Here is a 14,720-nt window from a genome sequence, read left to right as displayed (position 1 = left end):
ACGGAAACTTGCATTACCCCTCTCAAATGAATGGTCTTAGTTCATTTGTTTTGAAATTTTACTGCTTAGCTTGGCAGTCATTAGATGGCTATGCAAGTTTCCCTCCATTGATGCAAGTTACCCTATTTCAAGGTAGTCCTTTCGACAATAAATGTTTGACAAATGAACAGTTTGACAAATTTGGCAAAAAGTCCATTTGATAAAAAGTTATAGGAAAAAAACAAATTGAACTGATTACAGCTTGCACCTATATGTAGCCTGATTTTTTAAGGCTGCTACCCACTCTGCGCGAGCGAGGGGGGAGGTGGGTAAGACAATTTCTTTAATCAAACTTTATATTTAGAAAAACTTGAGATTAAAGTTTGACTAAAAACACCATTTGATTGGTTTGATTAATTATGTCTGGACTAACACTTTTGATCCCAAGGCAATAGCATAAAAATTGAAAGCATGGAACATTAAATAAAAAGACCATATTGCTACTACCATGCAGACACAACCATGTTAATACAAACCATAGACTTACAGAGCACCCAGATAAGGGCTAACCCAGACGCAAAATGTAATTGGTGTTGAATGAGAAAACTTTATATACTCTACGAAAATCTCATAGTATGGCCCCCGACCATACCCCAAATATTTTTGGGTCACATTTAGCCCAAAATAGCAAAATATTATTTTCTTGGCTCAAAGATTGATGCTCATGTCAAGTTCGGGCCACAAGATTATAGAATTTCCCTTTCGAAAAAACCTGTCTTGAACATGCTCCAGACCATCAGACAATCCAACCACCAGACCAAACGTAAAATCAGTCAAACTTCAAAAAAGCTGTAACGCCAAAACGCCCAAAATGATCATCCAGGCGAGTTAGTTGCAGGGCGAATTATGTCATGCACTCCATCGCATTGCGCAACGAATGGTTCGTTCGGTGAATATCAATAATTATAAGAATATATCTTAAGTGCTTAAACTTCAGTAGACTTTGAGTGCTTCATTCAAGATGAAGAAGAAGTAGAAGCTTGGTTGTTACTTGACCTCGGGCAATATTTCTCAGTACAGCCCTCACTAACCGGTCATTATTGTATGTTTGTTCTATCATTGTTGAAAGTTGGAGAAAATTCGGCGTAAAAAAGACGGCGAATAATTATGATTATTTTATGAGTTCTCCCATTATGATTTTTATTGTGGCGACGTACAGGAACTCACCAAATGTTTCTAACTGACAGGATTTAATTTTTAGTGTTTTCATTTTTTTATTTCAAGCTAACATCTAAGCATAGGGTGCTTGATCATAGTTAAAGGGGTTTGTGCAAAAAAACTTTCAATATTTTTTGACACTTTTCACTAAAAACTTTCAAATGAAAATAATTATTTGTCATCATAAATCTTCTTCCAATCAAGTATACTATAGAGAACTTAATTGACAATCTAATTCTCATTTCAATTTCCCGCTATTGTCAGAGAATTAAGAAAAAAAGTGAACCATAACAAGTAATGCAAACATGCCTTGCCGAACTCCTTCATAGCAGCTTTCTAGTCCGCAAAGTAGTTAGACTGATATTTTAACAGCTTTCTTAGAAAGCTTTATTTATTTTCACAGTAAGTAAACCATAGTACAAACAAATTTTTACCAGAAAGTTGCTATGACGAAATAAGACATGGTATGATAGCACTACATGAAGATATGTTAAGTCTTATGATATGTTACCCTCCATATGATTCTTCCTTTCAGCTATAAATGCCCCTCCTAGAGGGGAGGTGTTTATTTGAAAGGGACGTCCATTCAAAGTATACAGTATTTGAGAAAAAAATTATTACTCCACTACACTAAAATGATTCAATCTTTTCTAACTATCCCAAATCTTCAGATTTTATGCTCTTTCTTTGACTGATTTCAAAGACTTTTTGTAAATTCAAAATTTTATCAATATTTTAAAAGTTATCTTACATTAAACTAAAAAGTACATCACTCTCGAGTTCTGTGCTTCACACTAATCATATGTACAGTAGTTCAAAATTCTATCAAGAATTACAGCCCTTTTTTTTGCAGATTACTCTGGGGCAGACTTTACAGTAAAAATGAAGTCTTTCACCAGCTTAAAACAAAGATTTGTCAGCAGAAATTTACAGCTGTAAAATTCTGCATGGGCAAGCAAGGCATGATAAAATTTCAGCAGAGCTTTGTTGATTGCCAGGACTGAAATTAAAAGCTATAACCCATCATTCCTCTTTTTCTTTGGTTGCTTTGTTATTTAGAATGAGATTATTGTGTTTGTTAATAATACATCTCAATACTGAGGCAATTTTTTTTTCAGGGAAAGATAGATTCCATAAATTTCCATATTTTCCATCAACATTCTGCTACAATTAATGAACTTACAGATTGAAAGATCACCCTTCCCTCATCTACAATCATCCACTAAATATTTGAGACAAAGTGGAGTTCCCGGTGTAATTTTGAACACCACAATTGATTTTTTAGCGCCTTAAACTACAGTTGGAAAGTAGAGTTTTAACTCTGAGTTTTAACATGAGACTTAAGACTTAGAAAGACCTTAGGATCTCAGGATTTAACAGCTCAAATTTGCTCGAATGAGGCTTGGAATATAGCCTAGAAGCCACCAAACCCCTCTAAAATCGAAATATTCAATGGAAGAAAGTGGAAGTGTCAAAATAGCAATTCTCGCCCGAACTTTTAAATTCTGAAAAATGTTAAAATACACTAAAATCTCAATATATTTTCGAGGGTGATTGTAGTTATATTTAGGCTGGACTTAAAAAATTGTTGGTTTGCCGTCACCTGACCGACCCTACCTTAAAACCTGCCGACCCAAAAAGTTTTATTGCCATTTTAAAGAAGAAAAATTTTTTTTTCTTCAAAAACTTCAAACAATCAAAGTGGAAGTGCCAAAACTCGTATCTTGTCTGTTTTAACCCTTCCATGTACGAAAATTTCATAAAATCGTCAAAATAAAATAAATTTCCGACCGACCGACCGACCCACCTTCAAAATCTAGGGTTGGGTGACAGCAAACTAACAATTTTTTAAGTCCAGCCTTATTGTAACCTTTCCTTTTGTTCCTGGTATGGTAATATTTTGGCTGAAAGATCAACTTGCTTTGCTGATTAGAATTCAGCAGTCACTTGAGGGGTTCTTCAGTTTTTGTGTTTTCAGTTTTCATTTTTCAATTCACTTCAATATTCAATGCTTTGTAAATTAGTCAGGAAAAGTATGCTAGATATGTTATCAATCAAAGTTTTTTAGACAGACTTTGATTTTTTATAAATCTTTAATGGAATGTAATTTGTTGTATCATTGTGATCTCTTTTAACAGACTTTGAATTGACCCAATTAGTTCTTTACTCATCGTGCGATTACAACAGTATTCTGTAATTTGTAATTGATCATGATATTTATTCATCAGGGTAGTTCGTTTCAGATAGCTCAGAATTACTCTGTAAAGTTGTATGCCTTCATAATTTTCAACGGAGAGGGTAAAGTCTCGTAAATTTTTTAGGATTAAAGCCCGGGGGCATTCATATGATCTAGCCTACTTCATGTGCCATGCTTATTAAGGGTGGGGTTTTTCAGCATCCCAAAATGCACTGTAAGGGTTTGTTTCTGTGAGATTGCACTGCAAGGGTCGAATTTTAAAACAAATTCAAAATAATTGTTAAAAAGAAAGGTTTTTACTTCTCGTTTGTTTGAAAAAGTTTCTATTGTCTGATAATTACAGCTGACAAGAATAATTTTCTCAGTTTTTCTTTGAAGCATAAAATTTCACAAGCTTCTTCTTTCACGCAGATTTACAGCCGAGAAATATAGTGCACTATAAGGGTTGGGTAAATCACGAGAAAATGCACTGAAAGGGTACTTTTTCAGCCATATTGAACTGCACTGTAAGGGTACAATTTTGAAAAGCAGATTTTGCGTTTTTTTTAAGTAAACTGCTTATGAACTCCTCAATCAATTAGTAAAGCAATATTTTGAAAACGAGATAAGCGTTGCTCGTGACGTAATTTACATAATTTGCTCACCAAAATTTTTTCACCAAAGAGTTTTAAATCTAGTACCAGCAGGGGGATGAAACTATGTAAACTAAACACTACATTTGAAAGGCACATGAAGTACCTCAACTAAGTACTAAGTATAATAAGACTTTATTCTTAGCAAACTTAGTAACGTAAGCCGAGATAAATCAGATCAGTTGTACTTTGAAGTTAGTAACCACCATTGCTGTAGGATATCATTCGTTGGTCGAAAAAATAATGGGCTGGTTACTTAAATATAATTACTATGTCAAGAACACTTCTTTGAAGGTTTTGCTATACACATCCTGCCTTGTCTTACTAAAAATCTAATAAGCCTAAGGCCATATTTTAGAAAGGCAGGGCAGCGTCCGTTGGTGGCCAAAAAGGGCACTCTTGCTCGCGTTTTTTGCGTTTTTCTGCTAAAAAGGCTGTTTTTACCAAAATTTCAGAGATTTTAGGAGGGGCAGCGTCCGATGACCGGATGCTAAAAGGGTATGAAAAATGGTCTGCACCAAAAAGCTATTTTTTGTCTAAGGTACTAAAGTATCTGCATTGACCCATTTTTTAAAGCCAAGCTGTACTCTTATTTTGTACAATCCAGTAAATTGTTGTTAAAACTCAGCTGTTTTCTTATTTCAAAGCGTAAAATTGATTACTATAAATGTAACCTTCAGTGAGATTAAGCTACTGCCATTTTATTTGCAAGATTTACATTTAAAATTTATCTTATTTTCTTTTGGGCGTGAGTGTGACTGACCAATGATTCCAACATATTTTTATTTATAGGTGTCTCTGGTAAAAGTCAAGTTCTTTTTTGCATCGTGTTCTTGACGAGATATCTGGACCTCTTCACCTCCTTTATTTCACTCTACAACACAAGTATGAAAGTCATTTTCATCTCATCCACAATCGCCACGTGTTATCTCATCTTCGTGAAATTCAAAGCAACTTACGATTCGAATCATGACAGTTTCCGTGCTGAATTCCTGGTTATCCCAGTTGGTGGATTGTCCATCTTGGTCAACCATGAACTCAGTGTGATGGAGGTATGTGTCAATCTCTGTTGATGTTTATCTGTGGCCCAGCCAATATGGTACTCACAACGGCCACCTAACGTTAATTAGATGTTGTGATATTTTTTTTGCCAGATGGGAATGTTACATTTTACTTCTCTTTTGGATATTTGCAAACGGCATTACCTTTCTCTGTCATATAGACCCTGCAGAATTTCTCTAGATGTGAATAAAGATACCCGTACGATATTAAACCCCCAATTAACCCAATTCCCACTTAAATTTCGCTTTATTTGTTCCTTAGGTGTTATGGACTTTCTCCATCTATCTGGAATCAGTCGCCATCCTGCCACAATTATTCATGATCTCCAAAACGGGTGAAGCTGAGAGTATTACCAGTCATTATTTATTCGCACTCGGTTCCTACCGTGGATTGTATTTATTCAATTGGATTTACAGATATTATTTCGAAGGATTTTTTGATTTGATTGCCGTGGTTGCTGGTCTGGTTCAAACCATCTTGTATTGTGATTTCTTCTACTTATACGTCACAAAAGGTATTATGTCGATTTTTGAAAGGACGTTTTCCTAAGTGCGACCAACCCTAAAGCGTTACTTTAATGAGATTAATTTTCGTGGGGATTAAATTTCGCGGCTGAGCTCATCCGCCAAATTTTAAGGTTTTGCCAGATTGTGTGGGACTTAATTTCGCGGATGGCGCAATATTTTCACGATTTTGTGACTTTTACTGTGAAATCGTACATGTTGCTTGTTGAAGTAGTATGCCATTAAACATTCAAAAAGTATTTATTTGACTTTTTTTTTAGTTTACTTTCGAAATATTTTTTTTGGCATTTTTTTAGACCTTTGAAGTCCTTTAAAAACACTCAGTTTTCGAATATGAATATAAATCGGTGGTTAAGGTTTTTTATTTGAATTCGCTGTTTCTTGACCAGTGCTGTCAGATTAATAATGACACTCGTGACTACCCTAGGCTTGTTCTCCTTTTGACTTTCCATTGGTCGTTTTCTTGACGCCCTCGTTTTCTTGACGCCCTTAGTCTCAGTTTGTCATTTTATTTGTTTTCATTAACGTTGAAAGTTAACCGTTTCTTTTTTCTTCTTTTCAGTGTTGAAGGGTAAAAGCTTGAAATTACCAGCCTAATGGATCGAATGCAATGTTCCAGCAACCGATCAGATCACCAAACTTTAACGAGAATGTTAAATTGGTTTGGTTTTTATCAACAAGGACAATAGTGACCTAGGCTATAGAGTATGGAGGGCTTGAAAATTATTGAGAGTCCGCTGTGTAGAATTTGAAATTCCTATAAAGCAATGTTCGAGATTCCTCCTTAGCTGGAAAACAAAACTTTCAATTTTTCTCGCCTTCCAGTCTCAATTTGTTTATAGTGTTTTTTTTCTTCGTGTAAGACTGTTTTACGATGGCCCAGAGTGCTCATTTGAACACTGATACTTGTATGTCGTACTAGATTCCTTTGGGTGAAAGAGTTTTTTCTCGGTTCTTGTTTAATGGTTGTTTTTTAAAGTAGGATTTTTAATTTATCAAAGAATGGTTTTTTTTCTTCGTTTTTCCGGTTCATTTTTTCGAGGGTGTTGTTTTTAGGCTGAAACAGAATGTCTTCCGCTTAGTAAATTTTTCTTGAATAAAAAAACCCATTTTTTTCAAACAAACAACAAAAAAATTAAAATAACGGTTTAAACATTTGTAATTTTACTTTTAGATTTATTTAGATTTATTCATTCAATACCTTATTGTTTATTACCTGTCAAGAATATTTTTACAGTTTTTTTCCTGGAACTGTTTACCCGTGAATAGACTATAGAGTTATCATTAAATTCAGTCTGTTTCCAAAAATGGTAGTCTGCATGTTTTATCTACAGTATATGCCCCCCTTCCCCCAAAAAAAACGTAGGTCGTCATTAAAATGAAGATTCTGACCTGTAGATTTATCAGAATTAGTTTTTTAATGGTTTGAGACAGATTCAAAATAATATTTGCGTCTGAAGGAAATATTACAACACCAAAATTAGATAAAAATTGCATATAACTCACCTTAGCTCCTTGGATATTGAAAGTAAGTCATAAAGATGGGATATAGGAGACTTTCTACACCTAATGCCGTTCAGAAAAATCAGATACATCTGTGACTTCAGAGGATGGGTAAAAGATTTAATATAGCATCTTAAAGGGGCAATGTGCGGTTTGTTTTTGTTTTCATTTGTCTTGATAGCCCAAGATGAAATTTTGGCACTCGGTTAGCAAGGCGCGGAATATCGAGTCAAAATCAAAATCAAGCAATCGTAAACAATCTTGTGGCGTGCGAGAGATGTGGACAGAGAAGATTTCGTTCGCAACGTGGTGTCCTGCAACATCTTCCACACTGCAATGGACCAGCTCAACCACCTCCTGTACCACTACCACCTCGACCACCAGATCCACCTCGAGAACTCGTCCAAAACGTAGTGCAACAATTATTCATGTGGGGTCAGCTCAATGGTGACCAAGCTACCCGCGAATTGAAAGATTGCTACGAAAAGGTTGTTTATTGACGAAAAAACATCTTCATGCTACCAAAAGGAGCTAGCGGTAAAGATTACATCAGAGAAACGACCCGCTTAATAAATGGATGGACAACCGAAAGCCCCATCAAAGAGTGTGCAATGTATGCAATCCATATCATACCCGCTCTTCTCCTACAAAAGCCAGCTAAAACATCAAAAAGCCGTCATCACGTAGAGGCGCTAACCAGACGACTAAAACTTTGGCAAAACGGTGAATTCGACCAACTATTTCGAGAAGCTGACACCCTTCAAAAGAGACTGCCTAAGATCGAGCGAAAAAAGAACATCAACGTGATTTCACGAAAATTCCGAGATCACGTATCAAAAGGCAATCTAAATTCGGCCATCAAGGTTTTGACGAACAATATGGAGGGAGGTATTTTGCCGCTAAACGATCAAACGAAAGAGTTGCTCAAAGTCAAACATCCGGAAGGTCGTAAAGCTCAAGAAGACGTTAAATTGAAAGGTCCACTCCAAAACGTCGAAAATGTTATATTTGACGTCATTGACGACTCGATGGTTTTGGAAGCTGCAAAGATCACTCGTGGTGGGTCTGGACCTTCAGGCTTGGACGCTGATGGCTGGAGACGAATTCTTGTTTCCAGAGACTACAGAGAAACCGGCACTGGCCTCCGAAAAGCAATCGCATCACTCATCAGAAAAGTATGCTCCGTCGAGGTTGAAGACACATCACTGACGCCACTTTTAGCTTCACGACTCGTACCCCTCAACAAAAACCCAGGACTCCGACCGATAGGAGTGGGAGAAGTGTTACGAAGAATTAAAGAATTATGGGAAAAGTCGTCATGGCGGCTTTTTCAGAAGATGTGGTACGTGGATCATCTGACGCGCAAATGTGTGGTCGAAGTTCGGGAAGCGAGGCAGCAATCCATGCAATGAGACGAATGTATTCAAACGACTCAACTGAAGCAGTCATCCTCGTGGACCAGCCAATGCCTTCAACAACATTAATAGAGAAGCACTGATCCACAACATAAAGTATGCTTGCCCCGAAATCGCAACATACGTTTCGAATTGCTACGCGAATCCTGCAAGACTCTTCGTCATTGGTGGTCTTGAAATATCATCTCAAGAAGGCACAACTCAAGGCGACCCGCTTGGTATGGCTATCTACGCTTTGGGTGTAACGCCGATGTTGAACATCCTTCTGCTTCGTATTAGCAATCAGCACAATCGAATGGTTGCCTTCGCTGACGATATCACAGCAGCTGGAACTTTGGAAACGTTAAAGCAATGGTGGGATCACCTCCTCGAAATCGGTCCGTCGTATGGCTACTTTCCTCAACCGACCAAGTCATGGCTGATCGTCAAATCTGATCAACTTGACCAAGCACGTCAAACCTTTGCTGGAACTCAGATCAAAATCACATCAGAAGGCGAACGACATCTTGGTGCATTGATTGGCACTGATGAAAATAAAAGTCAGTACATCAACAAGAAGATCGACGACTGGACGCAAGAAATCAACCTCCTAGCTGAAATTGCAGCAACGTATCCTCAAGCTGCTTACTCAGCCTACGTTAGCAGCTACCAACACAAGCTGACATACTTCCTTCGCACCATCCCATCAATCAGCAACGAACTGAAGAGAGTTGATGAAGCAGTTCGACACAGACTCATCCCATCCTTGACTGGTGGACGAATCATCAATGATCATGAACGAGTCATGTTATCCTTGCCACCACGTCTCGGTGGCATGGGACTGAAGATCTTCTCCGAAGAATCAACTAACGACCATCACGATTCGATGAGTGCAACTGTTGTACTACAAAACCTGATACTGCAATCAGAAGCAGATGCACCAGACTCGAAAAGCAAGTCTCGTCTGCACAACGAACGTCAACAACGAAATCAGGCGAAGCTACGAGCTTTCCTGGACGAATCCGATGACGAAACCAAACGGATGATGGAGACACTAAACCAAAAAGGTGTATCAAATTGGTTGACGGTCATCCCAACGAACGAACGAGGATTTGAGCTAACCAAGCAAGAATTTTGGGACGCCATCAGAATCCCTTACAACTGGCCACTTGATCGAATGCCATCAATTTGCGCGTGCGGGTCCTCGTTTGACCTAGCACACGCGCTCTCGTGCAAGAAAGGTGGATTTGTGTCATTGAGGCACAATGATGTTAGAGACATTACGTCTAAACTTCTGGAGAAAGTTTGTCATGACGTAAGAACAGAGCCCATTCTCAATGAACTCAATAATGAAGACCTGCCGAGGCAGGCAAATGTGTCACGCGAAGCAAGACTGGACATAAGCGCTCTCAGTTTTTGGACTGCTGGCCAAAGAGCATTTTTTGACGTGAGGGTTTTCAACCCGTTCGCTCGAAGGTACAGCAAAACAAAAATTGAGAACTGTTTATTGTCTAATAAGAAAGAAAAGAAGAAACAATATTGCAATCGTGTTCTTCAAGCTGAGAATGGGACATTTTCACCGTTAGTTTTTTGCAGCAAACGGGGCTATGGGACGAGAGTGTACAATGTTTTACAAACGTCTCGCAGAAATGATTTCGGATAAGAGACATGATACACTCTTAAAAGTCACGAGTAACATAAGAACTGTTATATGCTTCTCACTTTTAAGATCGACGGTGAGATGCATTCGTGGATCAAGAGGTAGAGTGCGACTCCCTCAAGATGAAATTTAAATAATAATAGTAAGCTACTAATAACTCGATTATTAAAATCTCTATTGATAAACATCTTTTGTGAATGTTGTCTATTATGTTTAAATCTATTAATAAGCAATTCCCGGTGGGGGTCACTAGTGGCCGCCTACAGCAGTGCCTATAGACCAAGAGTAAGGCCTAAAAGCCTGGATCTGTCTATTGTGTAGACTACCTATGCACCCTAAAAGTAATCGAGTTTTAGAAAAACAATAACAAACCGTTTTGTGTGGTGGCGGATTGCCCCTTTAAAGGTCAACTAGTATTTTGGGACCCTAGAATCAGCATTGATAAAACCGAAAATTCTAAATATGAGAAAGAGCAAAAAATCCTGGATTTCAATTCCTATCAGCTTGAGTTCATAGTTTATAACAAAAAATTAAAATTATTTCCGTTAAGTTTTTTTTCTAGAACTTTCACAGCCTACAGTATTCCCTACATAGATGGGACTATTTTAAAAAGAGATTGGTTTTCAGAAACTTCATTAAGACGTTGTTAAATCAAAATTGTCATTATGAAAATTTCAGTTTTAAACTTTGCAATATCAAAGATCTTGAAATATTTCATAAAAAATCATACATTTTACATCCATCGGGTCGTAAATTAAATGGAAAACACAAATATGTTCGTGGTTTTTCTCCCTATTTCCAGTGGGCTTAATAATTTGATTTTAACTAGACCTACGTTTTGGGGGCCCGAAACCTCCGTTTTGACAACCAAGGCGTACAAACTATCGCGAGGACGAAAAATCGCAAAATTCACTCTTAGGTTCCAAATAAACGCCCCCCCCCCTGCTTGTTAATTTTCCGAAAACTTCCAACCCCCGGACCTTATTAGGACCCTCCCCCCCGTTTATTATTCTCTAAGAATATTTTCAGCTGTCAAAGAGAAGGCTCCTTATTTTGCTCTAAATAGCCTGATTTTGGGTTTCTGAAGTACAATTTCCACCCCCAGCAATTAAGTCCCCCCCCCCCGTTTATTAAAATCTAGACAATTTTTCCAACCCCCCCCCCCCCCCGTTTATTTGGAACCTAAGAGTAACGAGAAAATATTTTTCGCGTGGATAAATTTAAAGTTTCAAGTTTTACAGATTTTCTATTTTATCAAGAATTTTTCGCGAGTGGCCCTTCCTAGCCTTTTTAAAGACATTTACTTTCGCGAAAAAAGTCAAAATTCGCGAAAATCGAAAGTTTCTAATATTGTTGAGATTGAAAATTTTGAAAAATAACTTTAGTAAAACTTCTTTTCCTCTAGCTTTGAGAGAAATTTTAAATTTGGTCGACGTTTTGGGGGCCACATACTGTAAGAAATAAAGTAAAGTTATTCATTCTGTCCAACGAAACCTCGTATTTTTAGGTAAAATGCGAATTTTTTCGAGTAACAATTTCTATGTAGTTTGAAAAAAAAAAGAAGTTCATTATTTTATCGGGAAATTTTCGATTTTAAAAGTTATCATAAATCTGTTTTTGGGGCAAACCAAACTTAGGGAATTTATGAAGAAAGACAATGGTCACATTGTATTTTTTTATATTTCCTTTCCACCAGATGAAGATTTCAAAGCTCGTGGTACTTCTAAATCTGAAAGGAAAAAAGAAAAATTTAGGAATACCTCTAAAAAAAATGTCAGAAATAATCTTTAGGGTAACTACAAAGGGAAGGAGCGCCTCAGTGCCCAAGCAACTTGCTTTTTCACGTGCCCAAATTTTTCACGTGCCTTAATTATTTTCACGCACCCATACTTTTCACGAATCTTAATTTTTTTCCAAATTTATTCCATTTTCATAAGGGGGTTGCCACTTAAGGGGGTTTTTGCTCCCTCTAGAAACTTACTGTGTGATGAGTTTTCATCATTTGTAAAAAATAAAATGAACACACTGAGTACTCAAACCCCGGGTTACGACGAATCTGACGTCACAAGTCTCATATTAAGACGTCATAAGTGGGCTTTTTAACTCAAAAAAGTTTTTTACTGTTGTTTTGTGACTTTAAATATTTTTTTAAAATTTTGTTTAGAGTTATGTAACTCGAAAAATGAAATTTAAAATTTGACTTGTGACGTCACATTCGTCATAACTCCGGTTTTCCGGGCCTCATCTTATAGTTATTGAAAGATACTAGAGAATTTGAGTACTCAATTTTGGTAATCTACAAATGATGAAAACTCATCACACAGTAAGTTTCAAGAGGGAGCAAAAACCCCCTTAAGTGGCAACCCCCTTATGAAAATGGAATAAATTTGGAAAACCGATTTTGGAAAATCTTAAGATAAAATCGAGATATTATTGATTCACAGCGCTTAGAAAAAGGAGATGCACATTTTTTTTGTTTTCAAGGTGAGAATGGGCCAAAAAGCAATTAAGATATAAGCGTGTGAAAAATATGGGCGCACGAAAATTTTAAGGGCGCGTGAGGCGCTTGGGCACTAAGGCGCATTCAAAATATAGGGCGCATGTGGCGCATGATTTAGCAGACTCAAAGGGAAGCTGATACATGAGTTGCAGAGCACACTAATGGATCTTTCATAAAAATTGCCCCTCAAGTCAACTGAATGAGTTCAAATATTAGCATACCATCTACTCGTCATCCTCTTCTTCAGCATCTCCTCCTTTGCCTTTAGCAGCATTCTTCCTCTTGACACGTCCTGGTGCACCACCGCCATATGGTGAGTTTGTGCAGAAGTCAATATGCTTTTGAGAGTCCAAACGAACAAGGAATGATGGAACGTTGACCAATTGCTTTCGGACACTAATGATGGAAAAGAAAACGTCATTTTGTTTGTTCTTATACCTATCTTGGTGAAGGCCGACTCTTTCTTAAAACAAGCTTAATATGCAATTTCCTAAGAAACTGGGTGTTTTGGAGCCCATGAAGCCTTAAAATGTTCTTAGCTTGTTCTTAACATTTTGGCCATTGAAGCCTTAAACGTACTTTTATAATGCGGGTGGGGGGTTAGTGAAAAAAGTTTGTCAATACCCCTGTACAATTTTTTTGGAATAGCCCAATAAACATCTTAACAATCATTCAATAATCAGATGAGTGCAAATAATTTTAGTGGTAAAGCCAAATGAATAGCTGGCAGTTATGGAGACTATGTGGGTTCGGACATGTTTCGGCCGATTGCTTGAATTGGCAAATTTTTTGTCACAATGCGTGCATTTGTACGGTTTTTCCCCTAAAGGAAAAAGAAAATAATGTAACTGTAAATTCATCTATAAAACACGAAATTAGTCTCCAAAATTATCCCGAATATCATTTTTTATCTCCTTCATTTTAAAAGAATTTCATAATTTCTTTGAAGATAAAAGGATTTTTAAAAATAGTAATCTCAAACATACACGTCTTCAACTTCACCAACTTGGCTTGTGTCTGCATGATGCGCTTAGGTGGGTGTACATTTTATCACAACCAGCAACATAACTACTTAAAACATAACTACTGTAAGCACCTTTTATTTTTTGGGCAGTTAATAGTTATGACTGCTGAGATAGCCCTGAAGACCTCCACTGCGTTCAACTTTCTTTGTGAGTGACCAAGGAAATAGTTGGGCATATGCTCCATTGTAAGTTTTCATTGATCAAGTGATCCTTTGAAAGACCCGGCTTGGGTTAGAAACCCAGAGCCATGCACACTGTAGTTGAGTACAAAACTCAGGTCTACAGTTGCTTAAGGTCCCTTACTTTTCCTGTAATTTTGAACATGTAAATAAAATGTATACATCACATTTAAATTGCATATCTTTGTTTGAAAAGACTGGCAGGTACAATCAAATTGCAGTTAAACCATCAGATAAAAGACATCAATAAGATGTAGATAATTTGTTCCTCGACAGAGAGGAAAGTTTAATTTCGAAGTGATAGCTAACCATAAGTAGACATGACAAGCTTACCGAATATGTCTTTGACGAATCAAAACTCGGGCATGATGAATGGATTTGGCGAGTCCAAGTTTGAAAACCTGTGTTTGAAGGCGACGTTCAAGAAAGTCCTCAACTTTTAAACCAAGGACATAATCGAGCTTCATGCGTCCTTCATCCAAGACACCAATACGGACAAGTCTTCTCAAGAGGGCATTTCCTTCGAATAAACGTCGGTTATCTTTTTCTCCCAATGTAAGCAAGTCACGAGCACGCTTTCTGATCTTGGCTAAGGCAAATTTTACCCTCCATACTTCACGTTTGTTTTTGAGACCGAATTCTCCGATGAGTTTAAGTTCTTGGTCGAGTCGAGCCTTTTCGAAGGGCCTCCTTGGAGTGACATAAGTTTTAGAACAGACGTTCTTCACCATCTTGTCGGTGGCGTGGAATAAAATGAAAAAGGAATGTTGTAACTCCACGAGGAGAGTAAGTACAAGTAAGCCTGTTGTCAATCCATTGAACCGAGACGTGGTCACTATTACACAGA

At 37.4% G+C, this 14,720-nt stretch overlaps 2 protein-coding genes across 2 annotated transcripts; one reads left to right on the top strand and one right to left on the bottom strand.

Annotated features, from left to right (window-relative positions):
- The first annotated feature begins 4,822 nt into the window (after positions 1–4,822).
- Positions 4,823–6,615, top strand: LOC136801390 (ER lumen protein-retaining receptor 2-like). Its single transcript, XM_067058030.1, has 3 exons — positions 4,823–5,078; positions 5,350–5,602; positions 6,175–6,615. Exons 1-3 carry the CDS (start codon positions 4,914–4,916, stop codon positions 6,207–6,209), a joined length of 453 nt encoding a protein of 150 aa, XP_066914131.1. The 5' UTR covers positions 4,823–4,913; the 3' UTR covers positions 6,210–6,615.
- Positions 6,616–11,830: 5,215 nt separating this feature from the next.
- On the bottom strand, positions 11,831–14,647 carry LOC136801389 (small ribosomal subunit protein uS4). Its single transcript, XM_067058027.1, has 3 exons — positions 14,207–14,647; positions 12,891–13,065; positions 11,831–11,898 (listed from the first exon to the last, which is right to left on the bottom strand). The coding sequence occupies exons 1-2, from the start codon at positions 14,602–14,604 to the stop codon at positions 12,894–12,896; spliced, it is 570 nt and encodes a 189-aa protein (XP_066914128.1). The 5' UTR covers positions 14,605–14,647; the 3' UTR covers positions 11,831–11,898; positions 12,891–12,893.
- Positions 14,648–14,720: the final 73 nt, after the last annotated feature.

Source organism: Clytia hemisphaerica, unplaced genomic scaffold (assembly GCF_902728285.1).
Source record: "Clytia hemisphaerica strain Z4C2 unplaced genomic scaffold, Clytia hemisphaerica genome assembly, whole genome shotgun sequence".
Taxonomy (NCBI): domain Eukaryota; kingdom Metazoa; phylum Cnidaria; class Hydrozoa; order Leptothecata; family Clytiidae; genus Clytia; species Clytia hemisphaerica.
This window is presented reverse-complemented; position numbering and strand designations above follow the sequence as displayed.